General features: G+C 41.6%; 2 protein-coding genes across 2 annotated transcripts; both read left to right on the top strand.

The window, feature by feature from the left end:
* The first annotated feature begins 1,674 nt into the window (after positions 1-1,674).
* LOC137194057 (cyclic AMP-responsive element-binding protein 3-like protein 3-A) lies at positions 1,675-10,614 on the top strand. The gene is made up of 10 exons (XM_067605584.1): positions 1,675-3,186; positions 3,431-3,529; positions 3,910-4,189; positions 4,894-5,024; positions 5,287-5,397; positions 5,613-5,719; positions 8,555-8,623; positions 9,336-9,420; positions 9,757-9,850; positions 9,955-10,614. The coding sequence occupies exons 1-10, from the start codon at positions 3,166-3,168 to the stop codon at positions 10,149-10,151; spliced, it is 1,194 nt and encodes a 397-aa protein (XP_067461685.1). The 5' UTR covers positions 1,675-3,165; the 3' UTR covers positions 10,152-10,614.
* Positions 10,615-14,247: 3,633 nt separating this feature from the next.
* On the top strand, positions 14,248-17,051 carry LOC137194056 (relaxin-3 receptor 1-like). Its single transcript, XM_067605583.1, has 3 exons — positions 14,248-14,783; positions 14,959-15,402; positions 15,497-17,051. Exons 1-3 carry the CDS (start codon positions 14,577-14,579, stop codon positions 16,106-16,108), a joined length of 1,263 nt encoding a protein of 420 aa, XP_067461684.1. The 5' UTR covers positions 14,248-14,576; the 3' UTR covers positions 16,109-17,051.
* The last annotated feature ends 1,928 nt before the right edge of the window (positions 17,052-18,979 follow it).

The raw sequence follows: 18,979 nt of genomic DNA, 5'->3' as shown, positions 1-18,979 counted from the left end.
TTCTCTGGCATGTCTGTATTTTTCCCCTCCTGAAGCTGGATTTAGGGGTTTTACTGGTTAAGAAGTGTTCCAAACCTGGACAACCAACCTCACTTCACTTCAGCACAGAACTGCTTTCATTTATCTTATTTGTGCAGGTATAAAGTCATTTTGTGCACATCAGAGATATCAATGATGTCCAGATAAGAGCCATCCAACATGCATTTCACAGCTGTTGGAGTGATAAAGCTGTGTGCTTAAAGCATGCTCTCTGCTACTCAACTGTCTTATGGATCTGGGGGGTGGGGGGGAGTATATCTGGGTTCATCTCAGTGGCTGTAATCTTTTCACTGTTCTGGGGATATCTAAACCTGTTATTTTCAACATGCGCGTTTTTAATTTCATACCTCCTGGTCCAAGAAATGAGACTATATGAACTGTGAGACCTTTTTAGTTGGATTTGAGTCACACTCATACATATATGTCCATGTGTAATAACATCATATAAGGGGAATTCAGCTGCTTGACTATGATTTCATGGTAAATTTCATGTTATTTTGTAGATTACTTGCAGGAAAGTCCCTCGCCTTCATCCCAAACATAAAATGATATTGCATTCCGGTATGATATCATATGTAATAACACTGCAGTTATCTATGCTGAGCCGCAGCCTATTCTTGGTATTCAGAGATGTGTATAAAATGTCCTGGTTTTACATAATATCTGCATGTACTTTGAAACTCTCTAATCTTAAGATAGAACAACAATAAAGATAGCAGAGCAATTAGGCTTATTACAGTACTGATAATACTGGGCTCCAGAGGAGTGGATCTTAATACAACAAATACACTTAAGAAGCAAGTACTCAACAGACGAGAGGATAGTTATCAGAAAGGGTTCATACAGTATGAATCATTTTTATTTCATAAAATAGCAATGAATCCATGAGAGCTGGCCCTGAATTAATCAGTGAAACGATGACTCACACATTTTAATAAACATGAACGTTTTCCTGACATATAATAAATAACCTCGGATTTCTGAACTTAACAAACTCCTAAATTGTATAGTCATTCTGTAAAGACTCTCCTAAATTGTATAGTCATTCTGTAAAGACCCTCTGAAATTCCACATGAGCTGTAAAATGTATGTGTGCAGCTCCACAAACTGTTGAAATCAAAAACCGCTTCAAAGAGTTTGATTTATTCACACAATGTGACACAATATCAGAAAAGATGAGAAAGAAATGGGTAAGCGCTCCATCCTGTCAAAATTGTTTTGCATAAAATGACTTTCTCTGTGTGGTGTTAGCTGTACACCAGGGTTGAATCTGGTCAGGGACGTTTGTGGCATAAGTTGTTTCATTTTCTTTCTGTCTCTCCCCACTTCAAAACTTTGGAACAGTTTAGTAAAGGTAAGAAAAACTTCCTTGAAAAAATCAATCAAAAGAAAATATACAACTTCTTTGTCTGCTTTGAACTGTCTAATCAAGGTAAAAATGTCAAAAGCAATCATCTGAAGAGAAAAGAAAATGGCTTTCAATTATTTGAGCGATCAGATGTATGAGGCTCAGTCTCTCTGTGGTGTAACAATGCTTTGAAGTAGAGGCAGTGATGGAAGGATAGTACTGATATTCATTCTGGAAACTAGTAGACATACAGTTGATTCTACTTGTCTGAACTGAGGAGTTGTATAATTCTCTTCTACACTGTGATAATATGTCTTTGCAAGTGTGCATGTTCCTGTTATGTTATTGCTCTGAGAACATGTTACATAATTCTTTACTTTATGGTGTGTATGCTTAGAAATAGCACGAATCAGATGCTCCTTATTATGGCAGTAAAGATAAGAAATGATGATAACTTTAGCAACTGCTCAAAGGCGAAACAAAATAGTACATGCTGACCGATTTTGATAAAATCAGAGTTGAATTTAGAGTGAGTGAGTTTTGAAAAACTTTGGTAGACTCACTATAACCAACTATAGCCAATAACTGACTAGAAAAACATTAAAGATTAGAGGAAAATCTGAAACTAAGTCTACAGCCACACTAGAGACTCAGGTTGTCCTTTGGCACAACTGTGCTTTGAGCTAAATGCTAATGTCAGTATGCTAACATGCTCACAATGACACAAAGCTAACATGTTGAGTTCGCCATCTCAGCCCAAAACACAAAGTACAGCTGAGACTGATGGAAATGTCATTAATTTTGCAGGTATTTAGTCATAAACCATTATTTTGAGCAGATAAAAATTTTGACCAGATGATGACCAAAAATGTCAACCTATTGGTGAGGAAACACTTCATCCTCTGGGTACCAGGAATCTCTGTATCAAACCTCGCAATCCATCTAATAGTTGCTAAGACATTTCAGACTGGACCTAAGTGGTAGACCAACCGACCGACTGACAGACTAACCAATAGACAGGCTGCCCCGCCAGCATGGCTTAAAATAAACATAATTTTGTGTAGCACAAATATGTTTTTTTTCCCCTGTTTACCATCTCGAGACCCTTTGTGGGGGTCCAGGTCCTTAGGTTATGAACCACAGTAATAGGGGACTGAGTGAAGTATAAAGAAAAATGGACGTTCACTTATTGATATTCATAATAATCGTGAATTATATGTAATCGGTTTGATTTCAAGCATAAATGAAGTGATAAGTTGAGAAAGGGGCAGCAAATTTTTATTTGTATCATCCTGAATGACGGATCAGGCAAAAGTCACTTCAAATAAACTTGAGCTTTCTTCTGACATTGACAGATGAAGTTAAAATGCGACTCTGTCCACCTTGAAAGCAATAAAAATGACATCTAAATCAACCCTGTTCAACAAAAAATGAATGTGAAACCACAAAGGGAATCAATCCTGGCTTATCACAATGACATCAAAGGTCACTCTAAGCTACCTGAGAGCAACTTTGACTAATTCATCTGTCAGTCAGCCTTCCTTTTGTGCCTATTGGCTCTCTCAGCTGTCTGCTCAACATCGGATTGGACGGCGATCAGCTGGGTTGGGGAATGCACTTCTGTCATATGGCATCTCAACTTTGTCCCTTGAAACAGACTCAGACGTTCCTCCTACACGTCCGAGCCACAGACAAACATATTGATCTGGTTGTGTGTTTTTACTCCTGCCTCATAGTTTCACGGACATTTCATCAGCTTCTGTTTTAAAGTTGGAATTATGACGCTGACTACTGATAAGGTAAGACGTTTGGAATCGGATCCCTGGGTGCTACCTTAAAGAAAAACAACAACTGTGTCTTTAAAGAGGGAAAAAGTTGATGTGTATTGATATAACGAGGCTTCAGTCTTTGTAAAAGGCAAGCGTAGGACTGAGTTTGCTACACCAAACTGAAGATATTTTTCATTTTCTTTAAAAACAAGCACACAGGCTGGAAAAACACCTAGATTTTGAACACATCAGGCAGAGTAGTTCTTCATTACAGGTGCATGGTGGGATGGACCTCATTGACCTTCTGCTCAGGAACACAGATGAAACCACTAGTTGCCACAGCAACCAACCGTGGACTACTACCATTCATGATGTGAGTATGGTGGTCATTCTGCATAGTTCACTCCTGAATAGAGTCTCTCGGGGGACAGCATAATCACAACCACAAATTCAATGAAGCTCATGAAAATCTGACTGCTGAGTGTGATCTGTATTCTGAATAAGGGTCATGTGTTACTGAGCTGAAGTTTAGGAAATATAGGAGCTCACTTACAGTTTCATCATGTTCTCCTTTATGGCTGCAAGCTGTAACCATGAATGAGACAATAAGTCATGGTCAGATGAGCTCAAGGAATTGAATAGCCAGTGTGTTTATGTTCTTGCCTGTGCTCGTGTGGGGACATATGATGATCTGATTAAGTCAGTCAATCCAGCAGTGATGTTTTCATGACGTACACATACCCTCCTCCTCAGACCTTGAGCCCTGAGCGGAGTGGTGCTGATGACTTCCTGGACGCCCTGCTCGGTGGGAGCGACTCCTCCTCAGCCCCGGCGTCCCCCCTGTGGTCACCCTGCACCACTGACAGCGGCATCCACGAAGACCCCCTGACAGATCCCACAAAAAGCCCTCACCCACCCTCCTGCAAGCCTTTTCCAGCCTTTGACACACAGTCACTCCCTCAGCCTCCACCTCTGGAGCAACCACCTGGCAAGCTCGCAAATGAAATGACATCTGATGTTTCCATTGATCTCGGTGAGAGTAGATTTAAAATGGAAAGTTATGATGTACTATAAAAGTCTGGCATTCTATACTAGCAATAAACATCTGTGAAAGTTGCAGCTGCAGAGTAGTCGCAGCTGATTTTATGCAGCCATCTGCTGTTTTAACAGCAAGGAGAAATGTCATGTTATGATGCACAAAACTAGAAGAATTAGGTGAACCAGGGCAGGGGACAGCCAAGTTACAAAATAAAGCCTTTGGTATGAGATTTATCCATTTGTACCTTCTGTTGCAGAATAATGAAAGCTATTGACTGAAGCTCTTAGCATCAAGGGGCCTTTCAAAGAGCAAACACATTGGTTTTCCAATTTCTGACCCTTTGCAAAGGATGAAAGGTTTTGCAATTGTTGTTTATCACGTGAGGAAATTGTCTTTTCACTTTTTTTGAATAATGGTCCCTTTTTCACACTGCCTCATTCTTGACCCCTCATTGCTGAAAATATTGTCAAATTGACAGTTTAAACCAGATCTGCAACAACAGAAAGCTATCCACGGAGACAGAGTGACACACATTCGTGGAACGTTTTGTTAAAGACAGTGGGGCGCCGCTGTCACAGAGGTCAATTGAAAACACGGGCAGGAGCCTAAACATTTTGTATTTTCTTTGAATGGCACATGCTGGCAATTTTGTGAATCATCGCCTGCTGTTTGACTGGTTTTACTTGTTCAATGCACAGGCCTGGAGTATAGTGACCCCCAAGAGCAGTTGGGAATTGCGCACTACCTCACTATGAACCAAAGCTCCCCGCTGTCGTCCAGTCAGACTGTCACAGTGAAAGACCTGCTGCTGTCCAACCTGGGACAGAAAGTAAGGAGAGAGAAAAGTTGAATATGTCAGTGAAAGACTGAAATTGTGTCAAGCTTTCTAACCAATGGGGATATTAAATAAAAATAACTCAGTCTTAGTTTTCTGAATAAATACAATTTGAGCTAATTGTACAGTCCAATGCCCTCTCTGCATCATTTTCCTGGAGATCAGAGACCTTGTGGTGACCTGTCCTACTCTTAGAGCTACTTTTAAATGCTCAAAAAATTATACAAACTGGAATATTCTGTCCATCTGGTCACAGGCGCAGCGAGTCCCCCAGCATTCCCTGCAGGAGCTTGTACTTGATGAGGATGAGAAGAAACTTCTGGCTAAAGAAGGAGTAAACTTGTCCACCAAACTTCCCCTATCCAAGGTACATGAGCAAGACACACACTTACACATATGTAGGACAGAAGCCTCTACACACACACACACACACTCATGAATACATCTAAATCTAAATCTGTATCCCCAGTACACAACCTCTGCCAGATGCCTGCCCTCCCCAACCCAGTTTCCTCTCACTTACCCTTTTCTTCCACATTCTTTTTGTCCCTATCCTCCCATGTGTTTCATCTCCCTGACAAGTCTGAAGAGAGGGTTCTGAAGAAGATCCGGCGGAAAATCCGCAACAAGCACTCGGCTCAAGAAAGTCGGAAAAAGAAGAGGGAATATGTTGATAGTCTGGAGGGAAGGTAGGAGCTGCACTCAGTGTCTTCACTCAGCATGACATTATCTCTGCATGCCTTGGCCTAGAAAATTAAACTTTTATCTGCAGTCATTTATAACGAGTTTGCTTTGTCATAATCAACTTTATTTGTAATAAAAAGATAAAGAGCAGAGCATGGTGAGGACGGCGGTAGCTGTCAAGGCTGTCCAAACAAAGACACTCTTACAGAAACTCAAAACTTTTTGTAAGAGAAAAAGGCTTCACAGAGCTGGACAACAATATCTGGGGGATTCAGTGTCAGAACAGACGCTTTGCACTGATGTTGCCAACATCAAAACACCAAGACCTTGCATGTTTTTATCTATTTCTCCAATAGTGTTGTTCATTCAGATTCCATCATACTGAGAGTTAATGGGGGGGGAAACAAACATTTTCAGTCGAGAACATATAAAGTAGAAATATACAGCTGAAAAAAAAAAATTATAGCACAAACATGGCCATTTTAGCCACGTAAACAATAATTAAATTAACAGTTAACGTGCCGTACACTCCCTATGTACAAATAATCATGCATGTAGTGTACACACGCTTAGTAAAAATCAGATACTTTCTTATCTGCTTACAGAATAAAAGTGTTGTGTATATAACAGAATAGATTTGGATTTTAGCATTACTGTCCACATCACCTAAAACTCCAGAGGGAGGTGCTCAATGCACACTGTAATTATCTTTATCAGAACATATTGTAGACTGTGACCTCACATGCATACAGACTAACATAAAGACGATGTTTCAGTCAAGGGCCGGGTTAAATACATATTATACTGCTACATATGAGAAAAATAGGTAAGCAGTGCCACATAAAAAGGATTAGGATGTGAAGGTTTACCAGAACAATTAGAATATTTTACATTAACAGTCCAGCTGCTCTGTCTGATCTGTGGTCAGTCAGACAGAAAACATACTGTAGTGAGATAGCCAGATGCGCAAAAGGGCAACTAAACCGCTCTGTGTTGCAGCTTGGGGGGATAAAACGGACACTGAAGATGCTGTGTAGATGCAGCATCTCACAATAGAGGGGCAGGGGGCTTTGCCAAGATGGAGCTCAGTTTAGTCCTCCTCCTCCTCCTCTCTTCTATCTCCAGGCTGTACAGAATCAGTCTTACAGTGCAGCCAGCCTTTGTCACCAAATTTGCTAATCCTGCCTGCCTCCCCCACGTTGGCTCTTCCGCCCCATCACTCCTCCGCAAACAATACAGAGAGCTGGAGCTCGTACAGTTTGATTCGTACAATGAAAGACTTGAGCCTCCTCCAAGAGGACGGTGCAGCAGTTCCCCTAAATTCCTCTGTTTTGTCAGACCTACAAGTTTTTTTATTCATAAGTACCCCGATGTGAAGGATAGTTTGATCTCACTGATGTTGAATTTCAGATGGTTCTCTTTGCACCAATGGCCTTTTATAAAACTTGCCATCGTTGATTTGTCTGAGTATAGAGGAGTCGTCTGAGGATGTGCAGAGGTGCTGTGGACCACAGCTGAATCTGAAATCAGAGGTATAGAGAGAAGAACAAAGGGAGAGGAGAGAGCAGGGGGTCCAAAGATGGTGTGCGGTAATCTACAACCCAAGAAAGCATAATATTTTCCACCTGAATCAACAGGGGCAGATTTAGTGATTTGGGGCCCCCAGGCAAATACTGTCTTGCTTTATTTGTACCCTTTCTCTAACTGGAAATGTTGGCATTGGCAGTGGTAGAAGAAGTACTAAAAACTTTTTTCTCAAGTAAAACTATTAATACTGCACAGTAAAAATACTGTAAATGTCCTGCATTCAAATTCTGACTTAAAAGTGAGGATTGAAAGAGAGACATTATCAGCACTATGTACTTAATGTCTGTTCAACTCTATTTTAACTCTTATATAATGCTAGATTGTTTAATCAATAATAATGCATCATATTTTATTTGTCATATTTTGTGAGTAGAATCTGAATCTGCAGCATAACCAGTAACATTTATCTGTCAGGTAAATAAACTACACAATGTTTTCCTCTGAAGTAGAAGTGGAAGTGTACAGTTGCATATTTTTTAAGTGCTTTGGGAGCCATTTGTAAGTTATTTCATGGAACGATGAGTTAGAATAATAACATAATTCAATATTTTTCATATCTTATCATCATAATAAATCTGTAGCTATTTATGGCCCTTTTAGTTGGCGGCCCCAGGCAGGTGCCTACCTTGCCTAATGGTAAAATCTGCCTCTGTGAATCAATAAAGATGAATTTTAATTGTATTTTGAAGCTAGGAAGAGTGTGTGTCGCTGTACTGTCAAAAATTAATGTAAAATTAATGTTGTGCTTACAGTGGGAGTTCAAAATCCTACCTACGTACACCCGTAGTTCTTAAATCTATAATTATCAAATGAGATTTTTCAATATTTAACAGTGCGCCATCGACATCTCATTCAAGCTTGAGCTGTGTTGCCTGTGGGTAAAAAAAGTTTCATGATGCAGGTGAGACTGTCACTCCCTCTGGGCAGAGTCAGCGTTTGTTGGTAATTAAGCCGGCTGCCAGCCGAGCGTATCAACAGGATATCATTATCAGTCATCGCTGAGCTCAGTTGGAGGGGCCATAATAGAAGGTGACTCACAGCAGAAACAAGGGAGACAGCAGAAGAAGAAAGAGGGCATGGGGTGGAGTCACTGGATGACAGAATAGGGTCGAGATAACACTCAGAGGACGGGTTATTGGGAAAGAGAGAAACAGAGGAGAGAACAATACATCATCATAACACAGTACTATTTGATACCCTTTTCCCCCCATTCTGTCATTATTTACCCTCTTTCATGCTGTCTCTGTCTTCAGGATGTCTGCATGTAGTGCTCACAACCTCCAGCTGCAGAGAAAGATCCACCAATTGGAGGAGACCAACAAGTGAGTCCTTAGATGAGGCTGCAACTGATATTTATTCCCATTATCGATTAATCTACTGAATATTTTTTAAAGGTTTAGAAATAATCAATTCATCACATTTGGGAGGCTGGAGTCATTGAATGTTACCACAAATTTAACTTCACTTGTTTAATCTTCAGTTTCCTGGTATGGACTCCACTGTAGGCATCTTCTAAAACACAGGAAATAAAACCAAGCAGATACCCTTTAAAGTGGTGCCTCAAGTTACAGTTTCATCTCACACTTGGATTTGTTTTTATGTGGCTAAACTGTTTGCATGAGTCATATCTCACTCTCTCTTTTGTGCCTTTTGTTGTGCGTTGGGTTACGTCTGTCAGTGTTTCATTGATCCATATCGATTTTGCCCCCTGGCCCCTCCCTCTTGAGTTGCTGCCAACTTGGTTAAGAAAACTTTCTTTGTTTCAAAAATCTGATGTTGTCACAAAATCAGGGCTGAGGAGGCTGAGTATAAAATTACCAGAATACAAAGCCTGTCATCCTGTCATCTCATTAAGCCGCTTTGTTCCTGACGCAAGCAGAGTGCTGCAGTGAGCTGACACAAAACGTGGGAAGAGGCCACGTACGAGAATACTACATACGCTGAGAATGAATGCCTGTGTTTCAAGGAACCTGTGGCCTCTCTTGAGAAAACTTTACAGTCTCTTTCATCTTCCTGTCCATATTTGCATTGCAGCACTCTGTTGGAGCAGCTGAGCCAGCTACAAGCTCTCCTTCCTAACAGCTACAGCAAAACAACACAAAGAGGGACCTGCATCCTGGTGAGAACACAACACAACATTTCATGCATTTGCAAACACAACATAATTTGCAACAACTGAATGACATATGCAGTAATAGACACTACGGTGCGAAACCACATCATTAAAAACGATTGCCCGCGTTCCTCTGTTGACTACTGCTGTGTTTATCTCTGAGATTTGAATTGAGTCGAACGTTTGAAAGCACCTGCTCTCATCTTTTGTTGTCAATTGGCTGTGCCTAATAACTCCCTTTCTTCTTTTCCCCTGTAATCTCGGTCATTTCCCATCTGGCTTTCTGCCCTCTGTTTTCTGCTCTTGGCTTGTTTTTGTCCTGCTGTCTGTGTTTATGTCCAGGTTCTGCTCCTCTCCTTTTCTCTGCTCATTTCCTCATCTCTTCAGCCAGACCCTTACAGTCAACTCAGCCAGGGAGAGTACACAAAGACCAAAGGTCCGTAGATGCACGCATACACACACACACACACACACTCACACACACTTACTCTCTCTCACAAACATACACTGATGCCTCTCCTCCACATCACTGCCCCTCAGTGCCGTCCCGCTCCCTGCAGTCAATGGATGAAGCGCAAGACGTCCCTCCTCCTCCTCTTCTTCCTGTCTTCTCTGTCTCCAGGGGCTTTGAGGCCCTGTGCAGCCTGACGGAGAAGCTCTGGGCCCAGACAGATCTCCCCACTGCAGATTTCCCACATTCCCACCACCAGGATCCCAGGCACCGGGACGATCACTGATCTCCTCATAGCCCCAGGAGCAAAGACACACCACAGAGTGCAGGCTTGCTTGCAAGTGCAGCATCCAAATGAGCACTTTGCTTTTTTCAGCGTCTGTTTCTCACTGCAGAGACCGAATGAGGTGTTGAGGAGTGTATCCGCTCCACCACACAAACAGCTAGTGAAAAGATTTTTCTAACTGACGTTCACTCACTCAGACGGAGGTCGGTGAGGAGGTCATCCACACAGACGTAATTTTTCATGCTGCTTTGGAAAAACTGAGCCTCAGGGACCTGGCAGATCATGTATTGTAATGTTGTACGCGGTATGATCTGTAAAACAGTACACATGTATAGTCACTGCTGTATTTTATTATTTACTTTAAATGTATGTGTTGAAAATCCTTATCAAGAATGATTTATGATGCATTTTGTAACAGTTCAGAGTGATGCTGACAAAGCACAACACAATAAAAACATTTTTGCCGGTGATTTTTGGAAGCACCTGAAGTTTTTCTTTCATGAGTCCATGTGTCCTATTTGGAAGAAATTTGCATCCTAAAAATAATGAAGCAAAATATGAAACACAAAAAATGACTTGGTCAATATGGTCAATATGGTCAAGTGGACTTGAACAGTTGGATATCATGTCTCAATTTTGCAGCAAAGGTCTTTGTTGTTATAATATTTGTGAACATATACAGTTATTACTGGCTGATGTGAAGTGCCTTTTTCTAGCGGGTTCAAAGGAAAATGCTGCAAAACCAATTGTCATTGAATGCATTTGAAGGATAATGACTGAAACTGTCCTCTGTTACAGGGAGTGTATCTATTAAAACAGCAACACGGGTTATTCTTGTCTCTAGTTCGCTGGTACAGAGCTTCACATAATGTGCTGTCCCCCAATTCTGTACTGAAGAATAACATCCACTGTTTTCATCCTCATCTCTGTCCCCGTTCATAATACATCACTAGAAAGCTTATCTACGGGATCCTATTCTCAGGATCTCCGCTGTAAATCTCAGAGAAAATTTGTATGTCAAAACACAAAGCAAGAGAGTCAACATCGGCTCATATTCTCTACAGTACTTGTAGTGTACTATATTTTATTAGCTCAATGTCTTGCCAGCCAAAAGAATGAGGGCAACATTGAGGTGGATTCATTTTTGAGCCGCCGATATTCAAGCAGCCTCTGCTCATTGTAATAAGGTGATCTCAGCTCAGGACAGTCATTTAAGATGCTCTTGTCATGTTGTACTCGGTTAGATTTTACTGAACAACAGTACAAAGGTTGCAGCTTTATCTGTCATTGAGGACACTGATCTTACTCTACAATTACAGTATTACACATTTTGGGGTTTTTAAAGGATGATTCTGATCATTTTTGGATTAAATTTGACAGGCAAACAAGTCTACAGTTATGCTCGTAGCTACAGTACCAGTCAAAGTTTGGACACACTTTCTCATTCAAGTAAATGAGAAAGAACAATGTATAGAAAAAGTATTTCAGTTGAATACTTTGGGTTTCTGTACTTATGTCCTCCTGCCAACATCCCTGCATTTAGAATATGTGTCATTTACATTTAACACTGTCTGTTCAAGCTGCTATGAGAACGTAGGAGGTTAACAAACTTTTACAATTGAAAAACAGAATAATTTCAGCAAACCTGATCCAAATAATGTCGGTACATTATCCCCACAGGGTCTCATGACATGAATTATTGATCAGGCTGCTTTAAGCTACAGTGTGCTGCGGTGGTGTGATAGAGAGTTATAGATGTAGGTAGACATTCAACCAGAATATCAATCACGTCAGAGTTGAGGAGAGGCGCTGCTATCTGAGCAGAAACGGGCCACAAGAGATTTCTTTCAAGCTTCGTTTGTCGATTTGTGGTTTCATGAACTTTTGGGACAAAAAGCAGAAATCACAAGTTGAGGTGACACATCTTGCTGCCTTCATGATTATATTAAAACTGATGATGTTTTTGCTTAATTGTGTAACTTTTGGGGCATTTTTCTAAAAATTGGATACCCATTGTGTGAAACAAAAAACACACATCTTTGAAAATGGTAACACCAATGTATAAACTTGAATATACTACATTTCTAGACAGAACCTACTGTAGAGTATATTTGAGATATTTATTTATTTTTTCCGCCTCTCCAGAACTAACGTCTCTCACGAATTTGTTTGCCCACCCTCATCATTGCTTATAAGAAGAGCTTTATAAAAAGAATAATGTGTTCAACCCCATGTGTCACTTCTCTGAATCAAGGACACAGTTACTGATTGGATCTTATTCGCCCTCCGCCTTCCACCACTGTGATATTTTATGCATTACAGCAATGCGGAGGGAACCATTCAGAGTGTGAATTCAAATCACTGTCTGAGAAAGGCTCTCTCCACCAAAGAATGACAAATAAAGAGCACATTGAACGTCCTTGGGCAGCCTGATGGAACTGTATGTAATAACTAACTGTAAGGCTTATGGAGCTCACAGTTAAGTGATTCAGACTGTCTGATTAGGAAGGACCACAATGAAACGCAAAAGCTATTATCAGTTCACTCCAGGCCACTCTCATTCATAATAATCTCAAATTCAATTATCGTGACACAAATACGTTTCACACAGACAAATACAGCATGTGTGTGTCCTTTAACTCACACTCACATATTTTACTTCCATCGGGAGAATAGGAGAAATAAAGGAAAAGAAACACTCAGGGTCAGTAGTGCGTTGAAATATGAAGACAGAATGATGAAAATAAGAGAGGACATCTTTAAGTGTCTTGAAAAGCTCCTAAAGAATGCAAATGAGTGGCTTCACAGCAAGCTTCAGGGTCAGACTATAACTATATCTGTATTTGCAGCCAACTCAATATTGGTTAAACACTACAAAAGAAGGGAAACTGTCAGCAAATTACTGTTGCTTTTTTAATTTGAATTTGTTCCTGACTGTTTATGAAACTAGACAGAAAAAAACACAGAAATGAGAATAAACTGGCTTCAACTGTCTTGACTGGACCTTGATGAATTTTAGAGAAGAAATTAACTTATTTAGTGTCGCTTAGAGAAGACTGGTGAGGTATTGCTGTGGGCTAATCTAAGGGACATTCTGTTGGAAAAAAAAATATCTGCAATTCAAAAGTGCAGGTGAAAGATTTGTGCAAATTGTTGTCTGTTGTAAGTTACAGGCTGTCTCAGCAATTCCAGTTTTTACCCGTTGAGGTGACTTGAGAAAACGCCTCTCTGGTAGTCATCTCTTTTCTCTGACATGCACACATGGCTGAACACAGCGATGCATTGTGTGAACACCAACAGTGACCTATGAGAAATGCAAATCAAAAATATACATCTCTCTCTCACTCTCGCTGGCTCCCTCACAAAGTCTGAAAGCTGTTTGAAATCTAATTTATCATTCCTCTGATGTGCATCATTTCAGATGTGCATTAACAAACCCTTGTAGGCTCAGGAAACCTTTCTGAAAATACCATCCTGTAGGGGTTTACCTTCACAACATTTGCAGGAGTATTAAAGGTGATATTTAGATGTAACATCAGAAAGTGTGATTAACTGGCTCCATCAAAGAGAAGAAAAAGAACAATGAATTTGCATACAGCATACCAATACTGTCATAGTGAGTGACTACAGAACTAGGATGGTAAACGATGGTTTGCATCACCAAAATTGTCTAAAACATGTATGTTTGGGAGTCATTAAAAAGAAAGACTACTCTCCATTCACCTAAGAGCCAAGGCAGCTCAGATTACACTGAATATTTGCAGTGTATAAGGCTTCTAAACTACTCTTTACCACCTTACAACATAACACAGTCCTCCCTGTTTGTTCAGCCATAAATAATAAGGTATTGCGCAGAGGAAAAACCCTTTCAATGCTCTTGGAAACATCAGATTATTATTGAAACAGAGAGCTAGTGTCTTTTTTCTGCTTTTAATGAATTAGTGAAGCATCATTCCCACCTAAAACGTATACAGTAACACTGTATATTTAAGCCTCCATGTGCGCACCAGGCAGTGCGCCACCAAGCGGTGGAGGAGAGCCTCAGCGAGTATAAAAGCCTCCAGACTCTGGATGCTGTCAGCATCACTGACAGAAGAGGCGGCTGCATCATGTCAGACTTGTGCTGAACGCTCCAAAGTTGGCTGTCAAGGATTAATCAGCGCTTATATTTGATACTTTATTTTTCCCACCTTGGAAAAACAATAAAATGCGAGCAGTGGCGCGTTTAAGTTGAGAAATTATTACTTGTCTACATTATGCAACTCTGATCTCCCGCTGACACTTTGTACATTAAATACAGCACGAGGACGATGGGGATTTTTGCATCCACGTTTACGCACCCGCAATTTGGAAGTTAACCTAAAAGAGGAGGTGAAGCTGCCGAACTTGTTTTAGAAGTAAGTCGCCTTTTCCTCCTGCAGAATCATGCAGAGCAACAGCAGCACCTCCGGATCTCTGACCGCTGTCAGTGTGTGCGGAGGAGAGGAAGATGAACGCGAGATCTCCAAACTGGTCAACCCCACAGGAGCAGCGTCCAACCTGGCTGCTTTTAACCTTTCCCTGAACTGCTGGCTTCACATCCTCTCTAAGGAGTCCTCTATGGATCTACATGGAGACGGTGCAAATCTGGCAGTAGGTCTATTTAAACCACCATAGATGTTTAAGTCTTTTTGCATGAACTACCTTGACATACTGAAATGCTTGTAGGTGTTCTTTTATGCATGTTTTACTTTGATTAATTGTGTGTGTATATTTAGCAAGTCACAGTAAATGAAAATGTTATTCATGTGTTTGTGTTGTGTGACAGGTGCGAGTTCTCATCGCTCTGGTCTACCTGGTGGTGTGTGTTCTGGGGCTTGTGGGTAACCTCCTGGCACTCTTCCTGCTTCATTCCCGCCGTCGGGGCCACCAACACTCTTCCATTGACTGCTTCGTGATGAGCCTGGCACTGACAGACCTCCAGTTTGTCCTCACCTTGCCCTTTTGGGCTGTGGACACGGTGCTGGACTTCCGCTGGCCCTTTGGCTGGGTCATGTGTAAAATTGTGAGCTTTGTCACCACCCTGAACATGTACGCCAGTGTCTTTTTTCTCACTGCCATGAGTGTGACCCGCTACCACTCCCTGGTCACCTCTCTGAAGACAGGCAGCCCTAGGATCGCCACTGCTCGCACCAAGTGGGCCAGTTTAGCCATTTGGGTGGTGTCACTGGTGGCTACTTTGCCTCATGCTTTCTACTCCACCACAGTCCAGGTTTGTTGAATTCAAAACAAAAACTGAACTGCCCTTCCAGATTTGCTTTTCTTATGATACATGATTTTTAATGCAGTTGTTTTTGTGTTTACAGGTGTCTGCAGATGATGAGCTGTGCCTCGTGCGGTTCTCTGACTCCGATTCGGGCCACTGGGATCCCCAAGTCCTGCTCGGACTCTATCAAACACAGAAAGTCCTCCTGGGATTTGTGGTGCCTTTGATTGTCATCAGCGTTTGCTACCTCCTCCTCCTGAGGTTCATCCTGAGCCGGCGTGTTGTAAGCAGCATGGTCAGTGGGGGTGTCACAGAGAGGTCAGAGTATGAGAGGAGCCGCCACCGCCGCCGCTCCAAAGTCACCCGCTCTGTCACCATTGTAGTCCTGTCCTTTTTCATCTGCTGGCTGCCCAACCAGGCCCTGACCCTGTGGGGGGTATTGATCAAATTTGACTTGGTGCCCTTCAGTAAAGCCTTCTACAACGCCCAGGCCTACGCCTTCCCCCTGACTGTGTGTCTAGCTCATGCAAACAGCTGTCTCAACCCGGTGCTCTACTGCCTGATCCGCCAGGAGTACAGAGCTGGACTGAAGGAACTTCTGGTCAGAGTGTCTCACTCTGTCCAAAACGTTCTCACTCTTGCTCTGAGAGGGAGGAGAGTGGAGGAGGCACCACACAGCTTGGTCATGATACACAAAGACATCAACATGTGATTTATTCTGTTAATACTATGGGGAATGCTCCTTTATGACCTTGTGTGCCATATTTTCTTTGGTGCCATGTTCCTGTCTGATTAGACTGTCATCCCCCCAAAATCAATGTCATCCATCAAACCAGACACACACACACACACACACACACACACACACACACACACACACACACACACACACACACACACACACACACAAATTTGCACAGCTATCCTTGTTAGGACCTTGCATTGACTCAATGACTCATTGATTCATTTTGTACAGCCTAACCCTAACCTTGACCTTAACCTAACCTCAATTCACACCTAACCCCTAACCTTGGAAATGATGTTTTGCCGCATTAGGATCGGGCTTTGGTCCCCATGAGGACCACTGGTCCCAATAAGGTCAGTGTTTATACCAGAAACGGTCCCAATAAGGACAGAAAAACAAGTACACTTCTGTAGCCTCATCTGATGCAGACGAACCTGAGCAGCTCTGTTTTAGTTTTATTATGCACACCTTCCTCAACTTCATCAAACCCTCCTATCAGTCGGCTCAGAGTCTCACTCTGGACTGGGCTTTTTTTTCCCACACAATCAAACAAAATACAGTGTGATGTTTGAATAGTCCAACCTGTAAAGTGATTTTTGTACTTTGCATTGCAAATGCCCACACAGGCAAACACTGTAAGAATGTTACATTTTAATTAGGATTGATGTGTTGAATATTTATTTGTGTTATTGTTGCTAATAATGCAGCCAGGGTACTAGAATCTCACACACTTCACTCTTCATACGCACTAAAATTTAACTCCAGGATATTTGTCATTAGGTGTGGGCAGTGTTTGGTGCTAGCATGGAACTGTCAGCCATTTTCATGTCTCTCTGTGTCTGCCTTGCTGTAGCGCTGTAAATCGTTCTGTGAATACAAGTATGTGCTGTGACATTAAATAAAATGAGGACAAAGGAGTTTGATGATGTCTCGGGAACTTTAATCTCCTCTGCAGTCACAAAACCATGAAATGAGTCAGCCACACTAAAGCTGCTCCACGTTTTTGCCCTTTTGCAACCTTTAAAATCTGAACATGGATAATGATCTGCAGCTGCCCACAGAGTAGGGTCTGACATGTAAATACCACACAGAGACACACTCCACCTCAGTCTCTCTATTGTGTGCCACTCTACTAGTAATTACTTCTCCAAACAGAATCACGGAGTTATTCAGCCAGTGTCTGAGTGGGAGACTGTCGTTAAAACGCCAGCGGGTCACCAAGGGAACCTGCATCTTCCAGCCGTGAATAGAAAACAATCAAAAATGTGATTTCAGAACATTTGTCCCAAAAGTCCAGGCCAGTTCCTGTCGTTCTTACTTAAGATTACAGCCCAACACTTTGCTTTACTGTGTTATCAAGAAGGTCTTCTGCTGCTGACATCTGTTATTGTTCTGTCTAATTTAATGTCTGATGTCTTCCCTTAGACAGTTTTCTCATCAACCTTGAAACAACGCACAGAGCAGCGACGGTACATCCACTCACACCAAGATGGCCCTTTCTATTTCAGAGCCCGATCACAGAAAACAAGCAACATCTGACAGGTAAAAGCGTTGCGAAATAAAATGTGCACCCAGCAACTCATCTTCAAGTAGAGGCAGCAATTTCACTTTGAAACCCAGATGAAAACCAATGAAGGACATTCAACTGTGAGTGTCATCTCTATACATCCAGCCAGGATGGATTGTAATTATAAAGCAATTACAAATTCAAGATGTTGACTGACCTGAGAATTTCCCCAGGGGAGATCATTGAAGATGAGCATAAATAATACACATAAAGGTGTAAAGAAGTCAGTCACTCCTGGAGGTGATATGTCAGCTAAGACATGATAAATCTTTCAGCTTCCACTGAAGAAACATCTGTTTTACAATACAACAGTGTAGCTGTTTCTATGTGCAACGATTTTATAAACTGTACTGTACTGTCTTTGCGCTGGCCACACAAATGGGAGTCCTTGTCTCCCATTTGTATCTCAAATGGGAGACAAGGACTTTGACTGCACGTGATTTCCAAAAGAGAGGAAAGGAATTAATATACTGTACACAAGCTCAAATAGAGTCTCAAAGTCAGTTCATTTGTTAAAATGCTGCCAGTTTGGAAAAGAAACACTCAAACAGCAAAGACAGAAAGACAAGGAGGCAGTGTGTGTGACAAATGAGTCATTACATGTTAATGTGTTACAAGATGTAATCAGTAAACAGTTTGACCAAATAATCTGAACTCAAGGATCCCTTATTAGCTTTTTTTAACCTTTCAACTGCATCTCATGGTCTTCACCATCTGGAGCATCTTATGTTGAAAGCTCCAGAAAAAGATAGGAAGTGGACCTTGAGTTAAGAATGACCATTAGATGGAGTTGAGCTTTCAATCGGAGATTTCCATCTCACCATCCTCTGAAGATTGTACGATGTAGTTGAAAGCTCCAGAAGAAGCTAATGAGATGTAAGATGCGACTGAGTTTTTAACCGCCACTCTTCGTGATGAGGAGCGTGAGATATGGTGGGGGAAAAAAAGCTAGGCTGTGAGATGGGGTTGAGCTTTCAACCACATCACATGGTCCTCATCATGAACACTGCAGGGTAGCTCCAGAAAAAGCTGGTAAGGGGCTATTGAATTAAGACTGACCTCAAGATCCAGATCTCACAGCCTTTAAGATAAGGACCGAGAGACACAATTGACAGCTCCAGAATAAGATAGTGAGTGGACCTTAAGACTGACTGTGAAATGAAGTTGAGCTTTGTGATGAAGACCATGAGATGCATTTGAAAGCTCCAGAAAAAGCTAGTGCGTGGATCTTGAGTTAAGATAAACTGTAAGATGCAACTGAGTTTTTATCC

This window comes from Thunnus thynnus, chromosome 12 (assembly GCF_963924715.1).
Source record: "Thunnus thynnus chromosome 12, fThuThy2.1, whole genome shotgun sequence".
Lineage (NCBI taxonomy): Eukaryota > Metazoa > Chordata > Actinopteri > Scombriformes > Scombridae > Thunnus > Thunnus thynnus.
Note: the sequence above shows the minus strand (reverse complement) of the source record. Positions and strands in the feature narration are given on the sequence as shown.

Bases quoted from the DNA above. Each gene is read 5' to 3' on its own strand.
- LOC137194057 (XM_067605584.1), top strand. From the start codon at position 3,166: ATGACGCTGACTACTGATAAG. The intron at 5,720-8,554 runs GTAGGAGCTGCA...CTCTGTCTTCAG, and splicing joins GTTGATAGTCTGGAGGGAAG to GATGTCTGCATGTAGTGCTC. The intron at 9,851-9,954 runs GTCCGTAGATGC...ACTGCCCCTCAG, and splicing joins AGAGTACACAAAGACCAAAG to TGCCGTCCCGCTCCCTGCAG.
- LOC137194056 (XM_067605583.1), top strand. From the start codon at position 14,577: ATGCAGAGCAACAGCAGCACCTCCGGATCTCTGACCGCTGTCAGTGTG. The intron at 14,784-14,958 runs GTAGGTCTATTT...GTTGTGTGACAG, and splicing joins GAGACGGTGCAAATCTGGCA to GTGCGAGTTCTCATCGCTCT. The intron at 15,403-15,496 runs GTTTGTTGAATT...TTGTGTTTACAG, and splicing joins TCTACTCCACCACAGTCCAG to GTGTCTGCAGATGATGAGCT.